Below are 25,033 nucleotides of genomic sequence, written 5' to 3'. Positions count from 1 at the left end.
TACACAAAAATAATAGAATTACGGAAGCAAATGATGTCTTAATGGTAATAACCAAATCATGTATATAATAGAACTGAAAAGTCACCACTTGTGGCTGAACACTCAATTTAAATTTTATTAATTTTATTTTAGCTCATATTTCAAAAAAATATATTTAAAAACAAGTATTTTTTTAATGAAACAATAACAGAACAAAACTACAAATGGTTTTATTGGCAACCGGGGAGAGTACTCATAATTTTTCTAAGCTTCAGAGTCGATTTTCTTCAAAGAAAAATATTCGAGATGAAACTAGAATATGTTAGTGTAAAAGTTAGGCGACTTATGTCATTTCATTACACTCAACAAAAAAAAGTGGAAAGAATAGGAAGAAAACGAATTGACAATTCAATCCGCATCTTCTCATTCAATTCCATTAGATTTCCGAACCAACCGGTTGGAGGCGAAATTCATTCGGAGTCGGTTGTTGCACTGGATTCCGCAATGATTCGGATTTCATACTGAATTCCTCATGGAATTCTGAATGAAAATTTCCCGCCCACGTCCACAAAAAGTCCCTACTCAAAAATGGATTATCTTCGATTTTCATGGGAAATTTTTTTTTAGTGATATCATAACTTTGTAAACACTAGACTGATTTCTGTTTTTTTTTATATGTTGTGTAGAAAAGTTTATACTCTTCTAAAAAAATGAAAATATATCGAAATTGTGATTTTTGTAATAAAACGCAGATTTTTTCATTTGTTTTCATGGCTGCATGCAAATTAAAATTTCACCACCCGACGAAAGAAGAAAAAAATTTTCGGTTTCATCACAGTTAGAGTGCCTATAACCAGAGTGACGACATCTCATCCGTAATTTTGGCAACAATTCAAAACATTCCATTAGCTTTACATTGAATTGACAGGTCGTTTGCTCGTTTGGAACTGGGAGCTGTCATTCCAAACGAACAGTTGTCGCCACTCTGATTATAGTCACTCTAATCACAGTTATGTCTTACTCATAGCGAGCATAGAATCACTTTTCAAAGCGGTAAATGACAGATGGTTTATTGGATGTTATCAGAGAAAAATAACGTGAGATCTGTATATGGTTGCATATTAGTTTTTTGCACATGTTCTCTATACAAATGGCAGCTCTGGATTTAAATCGCAATTTATCAAGTTTGCCAACATTGTCGAAAAAAAGTTTTAGTAACATAAATATACGACTGACATCTGCATTTAGGCATTTCGAGCTGTCAAAACAAGAAAATTTTCTGCTGACTGAATCCTGCAGTTCATTTCGATTTAGTATCTTATTTAGTGCCATCCATTCAGTATTTGTAGGGATCAACGCGGATGATACGTTGTAAACATTTCGGTCAGCTGGTACCTAACGATAACGTATTTAATTAGAACTTCAAGTGCGACATTACGACACAAACTATCCTGTGGCGTGATCTAAATGTTTTTCTCCATAATGAACTGTTCCACTGCTTGTCAACTACGCTGACAAGTATAGGGTTTTGTTTTTCTCCTGTTGTGAAAGTATGATTCATAGCTCTTGTTAAATAGCCATGCCATTATGTTGTTTGATGATCGCCTTTTCTATGTGTAAACTAAACATCAAGGGCACAGTAACATTTGTGCAAGTTTGATGCGTAAAAGCTAATCAGCCAAGTGAGTGCAGTGTTTTGCGAAAGTTAAAAGATAAAGATTAGAAAGTGACCATTATAGAAAAAAAACTGTGCTTGAGTGATTTGTATACCGATGCTTGAATAGTTTCGATTAGTTCAGCAGCGGAAGTTTTGGTAGATGTATTGCTGATCTGACTCGTCAGGAAAATGACTTCATTTTTCAACGTCAGTGCCCTCGGTGGCAATCCCTTTTCGACACCGGTCGGACAAAGAATAGGTAGGTTCACATTTGAAACATTTCACTGAGATTATCTCCTTGGTTCGAACTTGAGTTGTCAGAAAGATTACTGTTTGCTTATAAAATTACAATTATGATAAGAAATATAAATAGTCTGCTGATAAAAATTTACGCTAGTAGTCGTCTTTCGAAAAAAAAAAATTGGATTGATATATTGATTCCTAGTTCATCACCTTCGTGTGGTATATGATGATTCCTGAGTGTGGGTAGGTTAGAACTTGTGGAGTTTCTTACGTATAGAGCCGATAAACCACCTAGTGTTCGTAGATCGTTATCGAATTTTGCTATTGTTTTATGTACTATCATCTTAACAATCTACATGAAATCCAATAAAATTCCATCTTTAAACGTAGACATTTTTTTTTGCTTACGTTTTCTCTTCAACTCGTCTCTGCAAATCAGTTCACAATAAACTGCTAGGGCTCCATTGCAGTTTAACTACATAGAACCGCTAGGCAGTCGTAAGGTACAGCTCTACTTACTTACTTTACTTATGCATTCCCGAAAAATTTTAGCTATGTTTTTCCAACTGAATAAGAACCCTTCATAGACAGTTATTCACACTCGTAAAAAATGGTTTGCTGGAACCGGCGAAGCTACAGCGCATATTTTTACATCCTTTATTCTCATCGAGATTGTTCAAAGCTTAACTGAGATTTATTCGAATTCAAAGTTAGTTGTCACTGTAGCAAACAGAAGAGCTAATTGAAATGAAATGCTTCCAGTTTTTGTGCACCTCTGATTACGATAAAAAGCGACATTAATCAAACAAAAAACTTCGGAAGCAGAAATAATTCATAAAGAGCGGGCCAATTAAACAACGAAGTAACAATCCAATTATTATCTGTTGACATCGTTTCGCTTTGCAGACGCTATTTGGTTCCAAAGCAGTGATTTTCATTACGCTGCTAGAAATTAGAGTTACACGAATCATGAAATATGAACGAAAAAGGCAAACAAGAAGCCAAGTATATTTTCGATATACATCTACTTTTGTTGTCATCAGTCATATTAGCAGAGTAATAGAGCATTTCGTATTTGAGCTGGATTTGGATGAAAAAATGTCATCATTTATCATTTTTGGTGATCAGCCGCGGGCAATGACCAGTTGCCAGGCGAGCTGCTCAAACATGGAGGAGAGGCACTGGCTAGAGCGCTGCACTGGATGATTTCTAGGATTTGGAAGGAGGAGATTCTACCGCAGGAATGGATGGATGGAGTATTATGTCCCGTCTACAAAAAGGGCGATAAGCTCGACTGTTGCAATTACCGCGCAATCACATTGCTGAAGGCCGCCGCCTACAAGGTACTCTCCCAAATCCTTTGCCGTCGTCTATCACCAATAGCTAAGGAATTCGAAGGGCCGTACCAAGCGGAATTTACTGGAGCCCGCGCCACTACGGATCACATATTCGCGATAAGACAAGTACTCCAGAAGTGTCGTGAATACAACGTACCCACGCATCACCTATTCATTGACTTCAAAGCGGCATACGACACAATCGATCGAGAACAGCTATGGCAGATAATGCACGAATATGGTTTCCCGAATAAACTGACGCGATTGGTCAAAGCAACGATGGATAGAGTGATGTGCTACGTCCGAGTATCTGGGACGCTCTCGAGTCCCTTCGAATCTCGGAGAGGGCTACGTCAAGGTGATGGACTTTCTTGTATCTTGTTCAATATTGCCCTGGAAGGTGTGATTCGAAGAGCGAGGATCCACACGAGTGGCACGATCTTCCGAAAGACCGTACAACTTTTTGACTTCGCTGACGATATTGATATTGTGACACGTAACCTTGAGAAGATGACGGAAACCTACATCGGACTGAAAGCTGAAGCTAGGCGTATCGGACTGGCCATAAATGCGTCGAAAACAAAATACATGAGAGGAAGAGGCTCTAGATAAGAAACACTACGCCTCCCACCACGAATATTGATAGACGGTGACGATATCGAGGTGGTTGACGAGTTCGTGTATTTGGGCTCACTGGTGACCGCCGATAATGACACCAGCAAAGAAATTCATAGACGTATTTTGGTAGGGAATCGTGCGTACTTTGGACTCAGAAAAACCTTTCGATCGAGAAAAGTACGCCAACGCACGAAATTGACCATCTACAAAACGCTCATTAGACCGATTGTTCTCTATGGCCACGAGACCTGAACTATGTTGGCAGAGGACGAAGTGTTTTCGAAAGAAAGGTACTGAGGACCATCTATGGCGGAGTGCAGATGGAAGACGGAACGTGGAGACGGCGTATGAATCACGAATTGCAACAGCTGCTAGAAGAACCACCCATCGTACGGACAGCTAAAATCGGACGTCTACGATGGGCTGGGCATGTCATAAGGATGTCGGACGACAGCCCAGTGAAAATGGTTCTTGAATCTAATCCGACTGGTACAAGAAGAAGAGGAGCGCAGCGAGCAAGGTGGATCGATCAAGTGGAGGGTGATCTCAGAAGCATCCGTGCCTTGAGTGGCAGGCGACGAGCAGCCATGGACCGAGTTATGTGGAGACGTATGCTTGATACAGCAAAGGACACCCCAGGCCTATAGTAATTAACTTCCTTATTGTAACTCATTTTGAAAAAAAAAAAGGAAAAGTAGAAGAACATCTGAAACAAGAAAGTACTTCTAGAACTGATAATTATTAGTGCTGTACTAATAATCAGCTCGAAAAAAATGAGTATTTAGAAGAACCTGCAAAACTGGTCACTAACCTGCATCAGTTTTTGTTTGGAATGATTCCGTCGGATGCCACTCGGCTTACCATTTTGGGGGGACTTATATCTCCGGAATGGATGGATCGCTATTCCACAGTGAAAAGAACTAAAAAGATTGCCCCGTATGCGTTTTAAATTCAAACGATGAACCTCTGATGAACTTTTAAATCAGGTTTTGCACGAACATGACATAACATCACAAAAATGAACAAAATGAATCAATTTTGACAGCTATCAGTGGTTTGTTTATGTGTTCATTGCGTTTATTCTAATTTGAATACGTGTTAGTAGATATGTAAACAAACCACTGATAGCTATCAAAGGATGAACTTGATTCATCGGCAGTTCATCGGTAGTTTATTAGGTTTTTTTATCGTGACGACACAAATGAACAAGTATTCATCCTTGACAGTTCAGCGGTACTGTTTACAAACAAGCTTAAACAAAAATCGAAGAGCACATCTAAAACAATCATCTTTACACTTTGCAGCTAGTCACTTTTCTATAATAAATCTCAAAAACAAGCCGTATTCAATCGTGAACAAATGTTTTAAAACTTTATTTAGGCGATACGGACCGTAACTGGTCTGATCCAATTTGTCAATAAACAAACAAAAAAAATCTCTGTTTACAAACAGTACTGCTGAACTGTCAAAATGTGTTCATCCGATTGAGGTTAGCTGTGTCGGTAAAAAACCTAATTCGAGTGGCCATCGTGCAAAACCTAATTGTAAACAAACCATCGTCGGTTGTCAAAAAAATTCTGTTCATTTTGTGAGATTATGTCATGTTCGTGCAAAACCAAGTACCACTTATGTATTTCCGTGGCTATCACACTCACTCTCTCGAACCGCTTCTCCACATTGACGTTTATTGAGAAAGAGCGAATAAGGCGTCCAATTCAACCGGCTCTTACGGCTCTTGTTCACTAACTAGATCTACATGCCGGTTCTAACCCCGTCGTTCGTCCACGCTCGTTCACTGCTCCCTCAACTAACCTTCTTCTTCCATCTTTATATCCGCTTTTCTCTTCTATCTCGCCTTTCAAGGAAGCTGCTCTGTAATGCTGTAATATTGTGTCATCAACTAGTTATAGAGTTAGTGGTTTAGCTTTAACTGTTGGTTTTAAACGTAAATGTATCTGTTGGATCATTGTAATCTGTTGATACAAAAGATGAGGAGGTTTTATGCCTGTGGAGAGAGAGATTGCTATATTTCATCTCCTTCGGGCTTTTCCCTGCTCCCCAAAATAAAATATAAATAAATAAAATAAGAGCGTTCGGTTCAGAGCCGCTCATTGAAATGGGCCCGTATTGTCACTAATTAGCATAGACTGAAGCTATCAAACATGCAACATGAATAAACTCATAGATTTCGGGTGATTTTTTGAATAGGTTTGGATCTTTTCGTTCCCCATTTAATCAATGTTTACGTAATAAACGTGGTATTAACAACAATCTCACACCTTTCTTCTTCCATTCATTTCGTGAAAGAATTAGAGGAAATATTCAAACCGGGAAAAACTTGTTTAGAAATCAAATCTGGAGTGATTTCGTTACACTTTCGTGTTGTGAAATTTTGAAAATGATCCCGGGTGAGTATAGTGAAGAAAGACGTAGTCAGTTCGTGTTCGCATATCATCCGATACAGTTGAAAATTACTTACGGTCGAGACGACAGAAACAAAGATAGTACAGTGTAATGAACAATAGAGCCTTGGCCTATAAGACCAAATTCCATTTTGTATTGATTTAAAGCGCTGCAAAGCTAGACCAAGCAGCAAACGAAATTTAAATCTTACTTAAAGAACGAACGCATCTAGACGCTAATAATGTAATTGATATTCAATTAGGCAAGGCGTTTAACTCTGTACATTATGTTTAAACGTGGAAGAGATGCAATTACAATTACGCCTCGGTTAACAACGAGGTACACAACGTAGAGTGCGACAATGTCAAATACAAAATCCTTGTATACGTGATGAACGATGTCATAGAAGTACGTGTACATGACAAGTGATCAGTTCGTTCGAGAAAATATGTCGCAGTACAGAGAACTTATTTCCATCGAAAGGGAACTATGGCGGGTATTTTGTCACCGGTATTCGGAATGGCGTGCGAGTGGTACGTATGCAACATCCATGGGAGACATCCGTGTGAAACGCTGATTACATATGAGAATCAGCTGAGCAGTATGTCAAAGACAAGGATAACCGTTCAGTGAACCCGGTACCTCCGCTTCAAAAATGTCTTCAGCCTCAAACCATCAACTGCAATCAATATATAACAAGGCGCATTTATGATAATTATCATCGAGCCCAAGACTTCGATCAACAAGGAAAACGAAAAGAAAACAGAAACCACATACAACACCGACGATGAAGTAATGGATGATAAGATGAGCTACGGACAAAGTGACCCTCAATCCTCACTAGATGGGAATGGAAGCGCCGCTTCACCTAGAAAAAGGGTGACAACAAGATCCAATAGTAAAAAAACTATTTGTATGTAACGAAAATATGAGCCAATTGGACACGTGAAGCTTATATGCAAAAGGCTGAATAAAAATTTTTATTGAAAAAAAGAAAGACGTAGTCATACCTTAAAAAAAATGCTAGCCTACACTCAGAAAAATCCTCACTCCAATGCTATGTGAAAACGTATGTGATTTTTATCCATATAACTTTTCTTGTAATACTTATGTGCAGTGTAAGTGACACAGAATGAACTCATGAATTCTTAATCAACATTTGTATCACGTAATCCCTACGTGACTCTTTTCGTAGATTCTTTAGAATAATTTTGTTCAATTTACACGAGGTTTTTTTTAAATTGTACTGTAAAATTACTTTCATCTGAACTTACTTTTTACCAGAATTTTATGTAATAGTTACACTATTTTCATGTAATTTTTACTAAGTTCTATATTGAATCCTAATAGTAAATATAGAGGTACTAAAAACAAATAAATTACATATGTGCTTTAGTTAATCCACTGTTAGAATTATATCAGATTGATTTGATTCTACGGGTTGAGATGCATGTATTGCGATTGACAACAATTTCCGTTGTGCAGTTTCCTTAGAAGATTGATGTGCTGGAACACAACCTATGGGATTTGCCTTTCGAATTGTAGACAAGAAATATTGAGTTGTGTTTTAGTTTCGTAATTTTGGTACACGGAATTCGCGTAATACCGATTTTTCATGCAAATAAGTTGTTTCGTAGAGCCATTTAGTAAACTCAATAACAATAACAATAACTTATAAACTATATTTCTGCTTTAGCTAGACTTCATAACTGTCGATGGAACTAATGAGCAATTATTTACCTTATCACTGTGATAAATACCTTAGAAGGGTGAAAAAGGATTTGGTCTATGTAGATCGTTCTAGATTTTTCAATAGACTCCATATTGCGTTTGCATCCGACCACAAAATAAACATATAGTTGGTATAATGAATTCAAGTAAGTACGTGATACATGAAAAATATGTGAAAACAGCAATAATTTTGACATGCGGTCCATTTCATGTCCAATCATGATCCGATGGTTGTTAAGAACATTACGTAAACTCCAATGACAAAGCCATTTTTGGCATCTATGTTAGGTGATTTTTTACATAAAATTAACGTGTGGATTTTTTTGATCTACAACAAATTGAGAATTCCGTATGAAACAGTAAGACTTTTCCTTTGAACCTTTGTGAAAATCGATGTGACCAGCTTGAAGGAAAGCGAGTGAGACCATCTTCCAGTTTTTAATCACCATTTCAAATTTTTTCGAAACTGGATTCAGATGACCGGAATAGCCGAAGCAACAAATATGACCTACAAATTGGAACAGTTTTGAACCTAGTTAAACCTAGACTTACTATCTCACGCTTTATTTCGATTAAACCAATTAGAGAAAATCTAGCAAACGAAGCGAACCTGCGTTCCTGTTACTTCTGCATATGTAAGTCAAGCTAAACAGCATGAATCAGCAGCATAAAACATGTATGTTAGTAGGATTATTACTTTTATTATTATTATTATTGACATCATAACACCACCGACACGGTACTACTGCACTATTGGCTGTGAAAATTGCATATTTTTCAAATAAATTTGAATTCAATGGCATTAGTTTATTCCTTCAATCGCACTTATCATAGAATAGTCCGAATTTTTATCATCCGCAGCATCGTCTTTTACCAATACCACACACCATTAGCAGACATCCTTCACCGTTTCGATTCCTTCATAGCATGTACGAAATAGAACAAAGCATGCATCGTTTGTTTTGTGTTTTCTTCTTCTTGCGGTGTTGTGCATATTGTCAATCTATATGGCGATTTGAAAACTTTGGACCCGGATGAAATTTCACAGTAGCTTTAAAGATAATATGAGCTTAAATTCAAATCATGATTTGTGAAAATCGGTTCAAACATCGCAGGGAAAACGAAGTGAGTTCTATTTTTGGAGTTTTCCTTCACCACTTTTGGTGCTTCCGGAAAATGAAAGTGGGAGACCAGTAGTACCGAATTGAGTTTTTATCCCACAATCAATCACAATGCTCTGCAAACTAGAATAATTTATCAGACATTTTTATGGGATTTGTGCCTGTTTTTGACCATCGTTTGTGAAAAACTATTAATGAAATTGGTAATTTTCTACTTATCACGCTTTAGTTCCGGAACCGGAAAAAAAGTTCTAAAATTTTTTAGGAAACTATACGACCTTTTATTTGAATCTTAGTTTGTAAAAATCGGTTGAGCCGTTTCCAAGAAAAATGAGTACACAATTTTGCTCTAATTTTCACATATTATCATGTAACTCCGGAACCGGGAGTCGGATCCAAATAAAATTCAATAGCAGGCTATGGGATTGTTAGTCCTTTTATTTGAATCTAAGTTAGTGAACATCGGTTCAGCCATCTCTGAAAAAAGTGAGTGCATATTTTTTCCATTTTTTGGTACATATCATCCTCCCACATTATCAGATCCGAATCGATTCCGAATCAATTCCGAATCGGTGAGAAATTTTCATTCGGAATGACATGTGGAAATCATGTAGAATTCCGAATCAATTCCAACTCCAGTGCAACAACCGATTCCGAATGAATTTCGCCTACAACCGGTTGATTTGGAAATCTGTCAGAATTGAGTGAGAAGATGAGGATTGAATTGTCAATTTGTCTTCTTCTTCTTCTTTCCCGATTTTGCACGTTTTCGTGCTGATTTTCAGTTTATTTTTGAATGAAAACATTACTTAACTGAAAATACACATTTAAATCTTCATGTATTTCGGATATACAGAACTAGTAAATAACCAGTTCTTCTTAGAATTCCAACATAAACTGTTAAAATTCGCTGGAAATTAATAAAACGGCCTACCTTAGTCAGTATCATCCATTTTTCTAGCTGGAGTGTAGTCCAATGGCTTAAGTCGCCTAAATTTTACACTAACACATTCATAAAATGAGCGAATATTCAATGACATTTATAATTTTACTGTCAATCGGGTTGATCGAGCAGCCAATTCAGGTGAAAATTCTAGTACTGAACCGATCGAGCACTGAAAAATCATGCAGTCGAGTAACGATTCATTGCGCATTCCGTCATTTCGATAATGTGAGCTGTATCTCCGGAACCGGAAGTCGGATCGGAATGAAATTTAATAGCAGGCTATGGGACCATGAGACCTTTCATTTGAATCTTAGTTTGTGTAAATCGGTTTAGCCGTCTCCGAGAAAAGTGAGTGCATATTTTTGTTACATACATACGCTCACACACACACACACACACACACACACACACAGAGAGAGAGAGAGAGAGAGAGAGAGAGAGAGAGAAAGAGATTTGCTCAGTTCGTCGAGCTGAGTCGAATGGTATGTGACATTCTGCCCTCCGGGCCTCGGTTAAAAAGTCGGTTTTCCAGTGAATGCATAGCCTTTCTATATGTGGAAGTCAAAAAAGCTTAGACAGATAATTGCTTTCATGAATACCCCATTCAAGATAATTTTTCAAGATTACTTGTAAAAAAAAGTTCTATGTCCTTGCGAGCGGCCTTCCGACAGTTAACCGGTTCATTTGTCATGGTGGACGAAAACATGCGTGTTTTTGAGTTCTTGCTTCGTTTTATTTATCAATTCCTCCTGACATTTCGCGAAAAAATTGTTGGAATAGATCTTACGCTTCAGGTTGGCCCGAAAATTCTAAATGTGATGCAGCTGGGAGACCGTTCGATCTCCTCCAACGATCTCTTCGAGTAGTGGGCCGACGCCAGATCCGGCCAGAATACCTCGTCTTCATCCTTATGGTATTTCTTGAAGAACGACTCAATTTCCGGCAGGCATTTCGTACTATACATTTCTTCGTTCACGGCCAATCCGGAGCGAAAGAAGAGCGTCTTTAACATCCTCTTCTAGCTGATTGTCAGTCATAGCAGCGTCTTTTAGGGGAACTTGAAATGAATTTCACCTCGGAGCTCACCTCCGCTGTCAAATGTTATCTGCTGAGTGCTGACCCATGGGTTACTATGATTGATGCTACATGCGGAGCTTCGTTAGAGCGGGGAAAGATAAACCCAGAAAAAATTGGCAATTTCTGTCAATTTTGTTAAATGCAAATATTATAGTAATCTTCAAGTTTAATTTTAAGTTTATAGTTATAAATAATAAAAGCTTCTGAGCCAGTTTCGCTGATATAAAGTCATGCTTGATCTGGGCCATTTGAGATAATAGACAATCTGATTCCTACAGGACCTTCCAATTAGTTAATAATCTGCAGAATACTAATTTCCCAATCAGTCTCATAGTGTGTCAGTCTTTTTTACCTAAACCTAGACAGATGTTGTGTCTGCAGAAGAACTATCACTTTTTATTTTGGCTGTAGCCAACGCATCGGCGACACTCATAAACTACGGTTTTCGGTGAAATTACCTACTTAACAAAATGTGACCTCTAAATTGCACTCGACTGATATTGTTTAAAAGGTCGTTATACAAAAACATATTTTTTAAAAAAGTTACTAGAAAATGTGAAGCATTTTAAGCAGACGCCTCAAATAATTGGCTAGAACCTTTCTTCGCGCCAGTTTAACTTTTTATCGTATCAACATTATCTTATCGCTTGTCAGACAAACTTTTTATCTTATCACAGGATTCGCTTCGCATTCGATGACTAGTTTTCAGGTGATACAATTAAACGTACTATAAACAACATTTCCTACTTTACAGAGCAAGCCACGGATGCCAGTCTTGCTTCAGAAAATTGGGCCCTCAACATGGAAATATGTGATATGATCTCCGAATCGTCCGATGGGGCACGAGACGCGATGAAGGCGATACGCAAGCGTCTCACACAGAATGCCGGTAAAAATTATACGGTCATAATGTACACTCTGACCGTGTTGGAAACATGCGTGAAGAACTGCGGAAAGGCTTTCCACGTTCTGGTGGCCAACAAGGAATTTATTCAGGAGCTGGTCAAACTGATTGGCCCGAAAAACGATCCGCCACCTATTGTGCAGGAGAAGGTACTGAGCCTGATTCAGATTTGGGCAGATGCCTTCCGTTCGCAGCCCGACCTTAACGGGGTGGTGCTTGTCTATCAGGAACTCAAAAACAAAGGCATCGAATTTCCGGCTACCGATCCGGATTCACTGGCACCAATTTACACTCCGCAACGGGTATTTGCTAGAAATAGACATTGTCTGAATGATACTGATTTTCTTTTCTTCTTTTCTTTAAAGAGTGTTCCGGACGGAGCCGCCACGGAGAACAGCGTATCGATTTCACCCCATCACGCCTCCCAAACGCCTGGTTCTCCAGCTGTAAGATTGCACGTTGCACGACTAAGACATTCCGGTACCGGATTTCAATCAAAATTGACTCGTTTCAGATGCCACCACCTTCCGCGATGTCACAGGAACAAATTGCCAAGCTTCAGTCCGAGCTGGATATAGTTACAATGAACATGACCGTTTTAGGTGATATGTTAACGGAACTAAAACCTGGCCAGGAAGATCCCTCGGACTATCAGTTGTTAACCGAGTTGGTAACCACCTGCCGGTAGGCTTCTTTCAAATTCACCCGCTAAACCGTTTGCATTACAAAGCATTTTTTCCAGAGAAATGCAAAATCGCATCGTCGATCTGATAGGCAAAGTCCACCACGATGAACTCACGGCCGAGCTACTGCGGCTTAACGATGAATTAAACAATCTTTTTCTACGGCATGCTCGGTTCGAGAAGAATCGAGATCCCAAAACGGCCTCATTAACGACTCCATCGGCTATCCTGGGTGCAGCGATGGGAGTTCCACAGGGAACGGACACGGTACCACCGACCGATAAGAAGGATTCATTGATTGATCTTAGCGATGAAGCCAGTGGTGGCGGTGGTGCTGCTGCAATTGGTTCACAATTAGCCGGATTGAGTTTAGGAAAAACCGCTACTGCTACCTTCCAGCTGTCACAGCTGAACAGCGTATCGGCGCAATCCGGTGCGGCCACCGCTAATTCCAACAAAAAAGCCCCACCTCCCGATGTTGTTTCCGACGAGTTCGATATGCTCGCCCAGTCTCGGAATACTACCGGGTGAGTCATTCTGCACTAGTTTAATGGCTTTGGGTAAATATTGATATTTTTTTTCTTCTAGGGATAATGCAAAAGACAGCACCAAGGTTGATTTGCTAGGTGGTCAAACGAGAGTGACTACTTTGGTAAGTTAGTTGACGTTGACTTTTTATTTGGGTTCCATTTTGCTACGATGTGTTTTGTGTATGTGTGCATTTTTACGTTTTATCTCCTATGCGTGTCAATTTTCTTGAATGGGAAAAGTAATCAGACTGACACACATATACATTACAATTTGTGCGTGTTGTGTAATTTGAGAATTGAAAACAACTCCGCACATGATGCTAGTTACGAAGACTAATAAACTGATTATTAGTCTACAGCAACTTACACAAATCCCTGGTCTGACATAGGAAACAGCACTTTACAATTGTTCCGACGGCATATCAACATTTCTACACCACGATGACCTCACCATTCCATAGAAACACCTTTCTATCAAACTTCTTTGAAATCTGATAGCAGAAAATAGTCACTGCGGGCTGAATCTGGCGAATATGATGTATGCGATATCAATTCGAATTCCAATTCATGGAATTTAGTCATTTTAACGACGGTACATTATTCTGATCCTGATTATTTCTTTTTCACTTCACTTGGTCCGACCATTTTATCCCCGTTTAGACTTTCAAACGATTAGAATAATGATGTGTAAAATTCACAATTGATCGATTAACATAACAAGGTAATCAATTACCAAAATTCGATTCGCTTCCCGAAATACAGAGCCCTAGCTCTAGCCCCTGCCTGCTGATGTTTCAACCTTCGGGGTCTTTGATCGACTTTCACCAGCTACTGTCCGTTCACTTGACTGTCGATTTGACTTAGGCGTATGATGATTGGTCCTTGTTTCATCCATTGTAAGGTATCGATGCAAAAAATTCGATTTAATATGCCTAAAAAATGACCAAACACTCTTGTGTACCAATAAAAAAAACATGTTTTTCCTACTCAAGTGCTTACAGATGACATTTGAAAGATGTCTCGATTAAACGCTGGAAGAATTTATTGTTATTGACGCAATTTGTTTGTTAGAACGTGGACTTTTTGACCACCGACGGTTTAAGAAGTTTCTTGTCGTGTACACGGAAAAGGCCGTGATTGTGGAACAACTCAAAACTTAGTTTTTTTTTTAATTTGATTAGTTAAAATTTTGTATGGCTAAACAATTCTGGTTTTCTTTTTAAAGCGTCATTTTTAATTTGTCATCCTGGTCACTTAGCCAGAAGGGTAATCAAATGACCAACCATGACACACTCTAAGCAGTTACCAGAGTTGTAACAACTAACGTAAACTGAGGTTTCCATGTGTTGAAATTTCTAAGTGGCTCAGCTTTGACCAATTATTCGTGAATGCGTCTTGCTTTATTATGGGACGTCTTTTCATAAGATCAAAATAAACAACTTTTTTTATCATCCTTCGATTGGGTACACCGATTCAGATTCGAGAAGTGTCGTATTCATATCATTTACTTACACTTTTAGGGATTACTGAATTCAGTGACTGAAGGTCACTATGAAGTTTGGAGCCAGCTCACTAATGGCATGGGGCTGTTTTTCCTATGATGATGTCGGTTCTTTGATTAAAATCGATGTGATAATGAGAAAAAACATTATCATCACATCCTACAGCGCGATGCTATTCCATCTGGCATAACCTTGATTGGAATGGGGTTCGACAATTCGACAAGACAATGATCCGGAACATACGTCCAAGCTCTGCACAAATTATCTGAAGTCAAAAGAAGACAGTGTCGTACTTTAATTCATGACATGGCTACCCCAATCGCCGGAGCAGTGGCAATTGGGTTCTCGAACACAATATATTGAAGATAAATCATGCCTCCGATTGGCATTCAATTTTAAATTTGATCAGTATCGAACGGTGAAAACAGATTGAAAAAATGACATGCGAATGCAACTATGTGATGAAAAGCACGAAAATGTTGCCGTATAGACGGGACTCAAACCAGTAGCTAACTCCTAACCGGGGAATTTTTTTTGTCAACTAATTACCCTACATATGAATAACACATAACACTTGAAGAGATTGATACAGATAGACAGCAAAAGGAAACAAAAACTAAATCTCAAATCCGCGTCGGATGACAAAGTAGAAGTGTGAGTTAGAGCCGTTTCCTACTCATACCCCTACCATTCCTAGCACCCCAACTTCACAAAATTCTGGAGTTTTAAAAAATTTCAAATGTTGAACTGATTATTTTATATCGCAAATTATTTGAACATTTAGTTAAAATTTGACAGTCGAGCATTTAAATTTATCTAACACTTTGGCTCATTTCAAAGTTTGACGGATGGAAAATTATTTGGGTTTATTTTGCACAGAAAATGAAATGATATCAAGTGGTATAATAATTAATACAATACAGCGGACGTAAGAACTTCGAGATAATATTATTTCATTTGGCAATGTATTGGAATTTTTTTTTTACTTTTTTTAACTGACAGTACAAAAATAAATCACGCAGAAGGCATTGTTACTAAAAGTCTGAAATTAGAATTTTTTGGCAAGATTTTTTTCAGTGTCGGAAAATCGATTTGGTAAGAATAACCATGCTTCCGAGCAGGGTTATTTTTGACAATGACAAAATAGCTGGTCGACTGTCAAATTTTAACTAAAAGTTAAAATAATTCGAGAAATGGTTCACAGTCTAAATGGGATGTAAATCAATTGGCACATTGTCGCAAAACTGAAATACCGGTAGCGACACCTGCCAATGAAAAATGGAACCAAGAAAAGGAGGGTTCTTCCGAAAATTTTCATATCGGTTTTAGTGACTTGCAACTATTTTTTCGTTTATAAAGTAGTAGAAGAATATCGATTTTAAAGTGATTACTACTACTTTTTTAGTGTAAACTACGATTAAACATGGAAAATCTTCAGAAATGTGTGAAATTGAGTAAGGTTAGGTCTTTTTCGAACCAATTTTTTTTTTTTGAACGAAAGCCAGTGTAATGTTTTTTTTCATGAGAATTAGAATGTTTAACGATCGAGTACTTTATTTGTTATTTCCGGGCATTTCAAAAATGGCATTGAACCAAGTATAATGCTCCATTCTGAATAAATATTAGTTTTCGCTCAATAAAATAAGATCAACATTACCACCTCAGAGTAAAAACTTTTTCTTCCACTTGTACTATGATTTTTCGAATAAATTTTTCCCTTTTTATAAGAAATCGTTAAAAAGGTGAAGCATTTTAAAATTTTCCTACCGATTTGAAAGCTCTTGCTGAAAGTTTCATCTCTAAACAGGTAGACAAGTATGTTTTGCTTTGAAAAAGAAGTAATATATCCAAAGATTTCAGGTTCGTCGTTTTGAATAAGCAGCTGCTTAGAATCTTAATTTCTACAATTTCTGATATGGAATTCATCAGCATAATGTTAACAAGTTCCCAAGCAGTTTTCAAGTACGATTCGGACGGTCCGTCACCTTTGGTCACCGTTGAAATTAGTTGATTGCATTCTTATGAACGTTGGTATCTTGATTTTGGTTAGTTAGTTTTTAGGAGAAAAATCCCGCCAGTTTTCGAATTTTGATTTTTTGTTATTAATCCACTGAATTTATCGACTGAACATGCTGAAGTTCTTTGGAAGCAGAGACTTACTTCAATCACTGGACTTTGGTCGCGGACCATGAACATTGTTCCATAATAGCAAGATGCTAAATGCTTCCAAAACGGAACTCGTTCTCTCGTCGACTTGATTCACTCATTATCCCGATTGATTTGTAGTATCCACCTTTTTGCAAGAAGACGCTTCAAGCTTGCTTGTGATATCCGGACGAAGAGAGTTGGCTAATTTTTTCGGTTTTTTTTTTGCGATTTATTCCTCCTGGCGGTCGACTGTCGATTTATTCCTCCTGGCTGTCGACAAACGTTCGCCGGCACACAAATCCAAATTGCACACTATTATCAGTACACTACAAATACACAAACACAGATGCTATATTTCATATTATGCGCCATAGGTAATGGTAAAAAAAATTATATAATCAGCAAATTAGATATTGTACCTCATCTTTCTGAACATTGTGTCGTGTTATTTTTATATTCTTGGTGGCGTTTTCCATACTATTTCAACATGTACTCGTGTTGTCTATTCATCAATTCACGCAAACCAACGTCATCATACACTATTGCTCGGTCCCATGCTAGAACGCACGTGACACTGAGTTCGATGAAATGGAGAAATGGCTCGGCAATCCGGTAAGTTGTAGTTAAGCCCGGCTTGTTCCTTCGACAGATCAAAATGAAAGTCGTTAATCGCAATATCATCCTATATCCAAACAGGAGGATATCGACAACATCGAATCTACCGAGAATGGTGGAGGTAATGCGGGCGCTGAGGAAAGTCTTACTAGTAAAGAGTTCGAAAAATTCCTTGCCGAGCGCGCGGCCGTTGCTGAGAACCTGCCGACGATCTCTGCTCCAACCGGTAGCAGCAATACCGGGGCAGCGAAGGATCGTAAGAAAAAGGACGAAGATGAAGGACTTCTTGCACTTTGAATCAATCGGACGTAAATATGACTATTACTTTAATTACTGAGCTGGGTGGGGTTCGTTGTATGTGATAGATGTATTTTATGGGCAAAAAGAAGCAAAAGTATAGAGGAAAAGAGTTAATTTATTTCCATTTATTAATTTCATTGTACAGTTCGGATACACCCTGTTTGTAGGGTGTATAAGAAAAAAAAGCACGAAGGCGCCATATTTTTTTATGTATGATAATTGTATTTATGTTCTTTGTTTTACACATTTACTGGTCCACCAAAGTGACGATAAAATTTTACTGTACCAGATGAAAATATAATTGTAGCTGTGTATCAGCGATTCAAATACTAGAAAGCGTACGTAAATTTACAAGGAAATTATAATGAAACGATTTACCAGTTTTTTCTCAACACCTAACAATACAAGACTCAGCACATTACTCACTTAATGCAGTCTTTATAGTTACAACAACTATTATAAAACTACGACTAAAAACTAAAAAACACACACACACAAACAAACGCTAGTGTTGGCGTAATTTAGGCCAAAAATTTTAATTGCATTGATTTTATTGTGGTATTTTAGGCGATGAGTAGGTCTATTAAGCATTGGAATAAACAAAAAAAAAAGAACAAACCAATCTGCTTTCTAACAGAAGCACGACGCAAAGTTAAGTTTGGACCATTCCCAGGGGAAAAAACTTTATGTTAGTCTATTTTATACGAACCAAAAATTAGCAAGTCCTATCGCTAGAATTCAAATATTTTACATTTGTGGTCAGCACAGCCATATTAAAGTCATAAGATTACAAAATATACTGTTCGGTTGACCAGTCTTATTCCTATTTCAAGCCAATTGTTTGTTTGTTAGTCGACGGTGAAACAATACGAATATTGAACAATATTGAAAGATTGCAATGTCTTTGAATTCTTATAACAGTCTAACAGATTCTACGTGCTTTCGTTGTCACCAAAATTATATTTAATATGGAGGAACGAGAAGGCATTATTAAAAACTAACAAAAAACGTAATTAATATATGCAAACTACAAAAGCTATTGAATTACAAACGATAACACTTCTTATCTGTGGTTGATAGTATCACAGCCTGGAATTTCGTTAGACATACCCGAAAGACCCTGTATTATTGTACAACTTTACAACCAGTGCATTTTTATAGAAAGGAATATTCTCAATAGTGATGTTTCCTCACACTTTTGAAAACAATGAAGAAAACTCTTTTCGCTTTCTTACTTTTCTCGTACCCGAGACGACGGTTTTCGAGGTAGTCAGGCGCATATCAATCCCAATGTTCAACTTTAAAAGTATCAAAGTTAAACCGTTGTATAAAATCAATCATTTGTTCTAGTGCTTTGGACGTCTTTGGTGAGAACCTTCCACAAACTGCAGCGAAGACAGAACTCCTGCGTGGAACAATGCCTTAAACGTTCAGATCGTGCTCCCATTCGTCTTTCGGACGTCGTTGCGAGCAGTCGCCTTCAACCAGCAGCAATAGGGAACTGTATTTTGAATTCAGTTCTAGAACTACATTCTAAAACACCCTCCGTGGTTGATGGGCTTGACGGTATTGCAAACATCATCAGATACGATTAATTATTGTTACAATTTAATATAAATATGTGTTATAACTTTTAGTTTAATTATTGAGTTTATTGAGTGAGGCATGAAACGATTTGAATAATTGATTGCAATACGCTCCAACATCCGGGGTTGGAGAGGCCGGTAGGGCTTAACTGAGCTCTTTTTTATGTTTCATTTTCATACTACCGGCCCTTATTACCGATGTGAAGTGGAAATTAAGCGAAATGAACGTACCCCACTCAGGTTTCACACGATAACGGAATAGTTGAATGGTGAATTAAGTTCATCTTTGACGTTTATTCTGTGAGGTTGTGTCGTGCTCGTGTGGGATCTGATGGATGAGGTGATATGTGAGTGAAGTATAAGTGAAGTGGAATGCAAGAACGGTAATAAAAGCCACCGTTTCAGCTCAGGACTAACGATCGACCAATAAAAGAGATAGAAAATGGGTGACGGCACCCCTATTCATCTCAAATCCATTAGTCATTTCATATATGAAAACCATTGGTTAGAGCGAGATCTGTTGTGTCTGTTCGATAGATTGACTTCGAGAATGAGATGAGGTTAGGAGTATTTCGCGTCGCTATAACAGCGATATCGTACATTTTCTGAACTACTTTTATGCGGTATTGCTTATCAGAGATGAAGCAAAGATTTTGTATTTGATTTCATCACAATTCATTTATTGAAAGTCGAGTAATCGGTAGAATAATATGGTGACTCTATTAATGAAATGACTATTGGCACAATGAATTTAGTTAAAATCTATTCGAATTTATCTATTAGAATTATTATCTATTAGAATTTACTATTTAATCAATGTTACAATATTTGTGTGTAAAATACATATTTGTAAATATGTATATGTATGTACACATGTGTGTATATGTATGTATATATGTGTGTACGTCAGTATGCCTTGGTGCCTGTATATATTTATACATGTATGTATGTATGCGTTGTATCAAACCGTATATTATGATACCTTTCGATTGTGAGTGAAATGTTGATTGCATTACGCTCCAACATCCGGGGTTGGAGAGGCCGGTAGGGCTTAACTGAGCTCTTTTTATGTTTTATTTTCATACTACCGGTTCCTATAACCAGTGTTATAGAAGTAGAAGTTAAGTGGAGTGAACGTATCCCAATTGGGTTTCACACGATGACAACAGGTGAACGGTGAATCGAGTCCATATTTGACGTTTATTGGTGGTTTGTGTACAATGGATTACTGTGGTATGAGATAGAATATTGTAAAATAGAACGGACTAATAATGACTTAACCAATGGGAAAACCACTGATAGCTGTCAAACGATGTTCATCCAGTTTGTATTGTGAGGATGTATCGTTTGGGACCTGATGGGTGAGATGATGTGTGAGTGAAATGTAAGAGTAAGTGCATGCAAGAATGGTAATAAAGGCCACCGTTTCAGCTCAGGACTAACGATCGATCATTAGAAGAGATAGAAATTGGGTAACGGTACCTCCATTCATCTCAAATCCATTAGTCATTTCATATACGAGAACCATTAGTTATAGTGAGCTCTGTTATCTCTGTTTGATAGATTAATTTCAGAAGTAACATGAAATTTGGAGCATTTTGCTTCGCTAAAACAGCAGTATTGAACCACTTCCGAACTACTGCTATGCGTTATTGCTTCTTAGATTATTAAAAGTCGAGTGATCGCTAAAATAACATGGTGACTCTACTAATGAGATGACTATTGGCACACTAATTTTAGTTAGGATCTATCAGAGTAGAAATAGTAACTCAATGTTGTAATGCTTGCGTGTGGAATACATGTGGGTATGTATGCATGTGTGTATGTGTGTGACTGTGTGTGTATGTATGTGTTTTTGTGTGTATATACAATATACATTTTACCGTGCCTTTGAGTGCGTTGTACCAAATTGGTAGTGATGCATTTCGATTGTGGGTCAGGAATCAGGAATCAGAACAAATTGGCTCAAATGGCACGTTCCCCTTAATATTTGGAGATTTGTGCCTTGCCACTGTCAAGGATCAACTGAAGACAACTAAATGTGAACATGCTGTAGCAATACTTATGGGACCCAAGGGTCAATATAATTTAAATAAAAATGCATGTTCTCAGTTTTTTTCCCGTCAAACCATCATGACCGGCCGTACAAAGATGTCATTAAAAAAACACTAATCCTTTTTTGTCTCTTTTTTTTTCGGAAATGGATGACTGAGCATAACCAAGAAATTCGGAATAAAGAATAAAATACTCAAGAAAAGCAGGAACAAATGTGATAAATGTGGAGCTGAAAAATTGGAAAATAATTTAATTAACACTCTTAGGAAATCTTAGATACAAAATGGAACATCGGTAAGACTAAAAAGACCATTGCATACAACTAACTTTTACATTTCAGGGAATAAAATAACATCAGCAAAAGTACGGAATGGAAATAAAATAGAAGGACAACAAAAGACATTTACGAAACACAATTGAATAGAACACTGGAATTAAGGTAAAACAGAATATTAACTATGACCAAAGGTAAGAAAACCAACATGAATAAATAATAGAAACTGTTGGGTAATGATATAATTTCCTCATATTGAAAGAGGCGTTTATATGGCGCGCATGCGCTAATTCGGCCTGATACAAATTAACGGGGAGGGCAATACATTTTGGACAGGGCTGTAAAAAGCTGATTGGAACCCTTTCCCCACCAAAATGTAATATAAGGAAAACTATAAGGAATTCTAGAACTACATTCTAAAACTGGATTCTGGTCCACCGGAATTCTGAACCTAATTTCAGGTTCAGAATTTAGTTCCAGATTCAACTTTCAACTTCAGAACTCAAGAATAAAATTTAGGATATGAGTTTTAAAGCTTGCTTCAGATAGAATTGGAACAAAGACAATTACCTGTATTTCAGTTATTATTGAATTCAAGATCTTTTTTAATACAAATGTAGCGTTTTCTTCATACCTTCAAGAAAAAATACGGATAAAATTATTCGTCATGGTTTTGAAGGAATTCTCGAATTTTTCCTGTAACACGGCTGTAATTAGGCGGCGCACACCTTATTCGACCATCGTTTTAGCTATCTTATTCCACCAGGTCGTCATCCGATTGATGTCTTTGACAACCTTTTCCCTTTGCCTTGAGTCTCCTCTTCATGATTGCCCAGTATTTCTCAATAGGGCGGAACTGGGGACAGTTGGGTGGGTTAAGGTTTTCCGGAACAAACTGGACCCATTTCTCAGCATACCATTCTTGAACGACTTTCCTGTAATGACAGCGTGCCAAATCTGGCCAAAACATTACGGGATGGTCGTGGGATCGAATGAACGGCAAAATTCGTTTTTGGAGACACTCTTTTTGGTATAGTTCCGATGTCATTGTCTTAATTGTAACGAAAACTTTTGTTTTTTAGCCACAGCCGCAAATGCCCTGCCAAATCATAAATTTTCTTGCAAATTTGTCGGCAAAAACAAATTTAAATTTGGCTGGAACATCCCCCCGAGCCGTCGCAAGTAAAATTTTTGACCTGGGATTTGCCCGAAGTCAGCCTTGACATAGGCTTCATCGTCCATCAGAAGACACCCGTCGAACTTGGTCAACACCTGGTCATATAGTTTCCAAGCACGAATTTTGACCATACTATTCTGTTTTATGGTCCGATTTGCCAGTTTACTAGCTCGATACGACTTGATTCCTTCCCGGAGTCGAGTTCTCCTCACGGTACTATGGGCAGCACCGGATTTTCTGGCCAAATCACGGTCCGACAGATTAGGATTCCTCTTAATCGTCTTCAAAATCTTACCACGCAGTTTCCGGCCGACAGTTCCACTACGACGATTGGCTTGAGGCTTCCGAATCGTCGTCAATGTTTCCTTATACCGTTTGATACCGCGCCATACGGTATTTCTGGGCAATTTCAGCTGTTTAGCTAGCCTAGATGCAGACCACAATGGATTTTCCAAATAACTGTGCACAATTTTTTCCATTCTTTCGGCTTCCATGTTGATTGTTTACAAAGTACAGTCAATTTGCGGAATGTCAAAAATCATACGTGAAGCTGACAAAATTCCCGACACGTTGGCGCCAAGAACTTCCAAATCCGTCCATCAGGAGCGTCACAATAACAGATCGGCTGAAAAGTTCGTATCGTTTCTATGAGAGGGCGCCACTAGAATTAAATCCATACCATTTTCAGTTAGTACCAACCTTCAAAAAATACGTGTATAAATTTGACAGCTGTCTGATTATTAGTTTGTGAGATATGTTATTGCATTTTGAGTGAAGCTACTTTTGTTATTGTGAAAAAAATGGAAAAAAAGGAATTTCGTGTGTTGATGAAACACGTGTTGGACATATTATTCACGAATATTTGGATATGAGAAAGCTTTGTGCAAAATGGGGGCCGCGTGAGTTCACAATCGATCTAAAACAACAACGAATTGATGATTCTGAGCAGTGTTTGGAGCTGTTATATCGAAATAAAACCGATTTTTTTCGTCGATATATAACAATGGACGAAACATGGCTCCATCACTTCACTCCGGAGTCCAATCGACAGTCAGCTGAGTGGACTGCACACGATGAACCGAACCCAAAGCGTGGAAAGACTCAACAATCGGCCGGTAAGGTTATGGCGTCTGTATTTTGGGATTCGCATGGTATAATTTTCATCGACTACCTTGAAAAGGGAAAAACCATCAACAGTGACTATTATATAGCGTTATTAGAGCGCTTGAAGGACGAAATTTCAAAAAACGGCCTCATTTGAAAAAGGAAAAAGTTTTGTTTCATCAAGACAATGCACCATTTCATCGACTTGAAAACCATGCTGAAATTGAACGAAATGGGCTTTGAATTGCTCCCTCATCCGTATTCTCCAGATTTGGCCCCCAGTGACTTTTTCCTGTTCTCAGACTTCAAGAGAATGCTCGCTGGTAAAAAATTTAGAAGCAATGAAGAGGTAATCGCTGAAACTGAGGCCTATTTTGAGGCAAAGGACAAATCGTACTACAAAAATGGTATCGAAAAGTTGGAAGATCGCTATAATCGCTGTATCGCCTCTGATGGCAATTATGTTGAATAATAAAAACGAATTTTGGCAAAAAATGTGTGTTTCTGTTAAGCGATACGAACTTTTCAGCCGAACTGTTAATCGCTGAACTAAATTTATGGCCTGATTTCTTGATCTGGATTCCAAACCAGAATTTTGCAACTGAGTTAGTCCCAGATTTCGAATTTAGTTTCTGATACAGTAGCAGAATTCAGTCTTGGTTTGGTTTTGGTTCACGTGTAGATAGATTAATGATGACAAAAAGACTCAAAGTCAGTTGTAAACATTGAATAACATCTGCAAATCGTTTCTTTTTACCACTAAACCATTAGAATATTCCTAAAAGATTATGCGAAATTTACCTCTACTGAGCATCTGAATCTACACAAATACTGTATTTGTTCAGTGTTATTTAATTGTATGGTAGAATATTTTTATCGTCAATGAGTGGGACTTTAGTATAGATGCACCGTTAAAATTCTGGAAGCGAAGCAATAAAAGTTGCACAATTCACAGTTATGTCTGTGACATTACCCATCCGCTTTTTTCGGTTTTAATGAAACAATGAAAAATCAAACATTCAAATTTTATTAAGAAATCAAAC

At 37.8% G+C, this 25,033-nt stretch overlaps 1 protein-coding gene across 2 annotated transcripts; it reads left to right on the top strand.

Annotated features, from left to right (window-relative positions):
- Positions 1-1,229: 1,229 nt before the first annotated feature.
- Positions 1,230-18,827, top strand: LOC131435221 (TOM1-like protein 2). 2 transcript variants are annotated; one of them, XM_058602884.1, is made up of 8 exons: positions 1,231-1,895; positions 11,867-12,318; positions 12,382-12,462; positions 12,531-12,700; positions 12,759-13,226; positions 13,288-13,351; positions 17,441-17,491; positions 17,576-18,827. In XM_058602884.1, exons 1-8 carry the CDS (start codon positions 1,826-1,828, stop codon positions 17,789-17,791), a joined length of 1,572 nt encoding a protein of 523 aa, XP_058458867.1. In that variant the 5' UTR covers positions 1,231-1,825; the 3' UTR covers positions 17,792-18,827. The 2 variants fall into 2 exon arrangements, with proteins under 2 accessions (XP_058458868.1, XP_058458867.1); XM_058602885.1 differs by lacking the exon at positions 17,441-17,491 and having other exon boundaries at positions 1,230-1,895.
- Positions 18,828-25,033: the final 6,206 nt, after the last annotated feature.

This window comes from Malaya genurostris, chromosome 3 (assembly GCF_030247185.1).
Source record: "Malaya genurostris strain Urasoe2022 chromosome 3, Malgen_1.1, whole genome shotgun sequence".
Lineage (NCBI taxonomy): Eukaryota > Metazoa > Arthropoda > Insecta > Diptera > Culicidae > Malaya > Malaya genurostris.
This window is presented reverse-complemented; position numbering and strand designations above follow the sequence as displayed.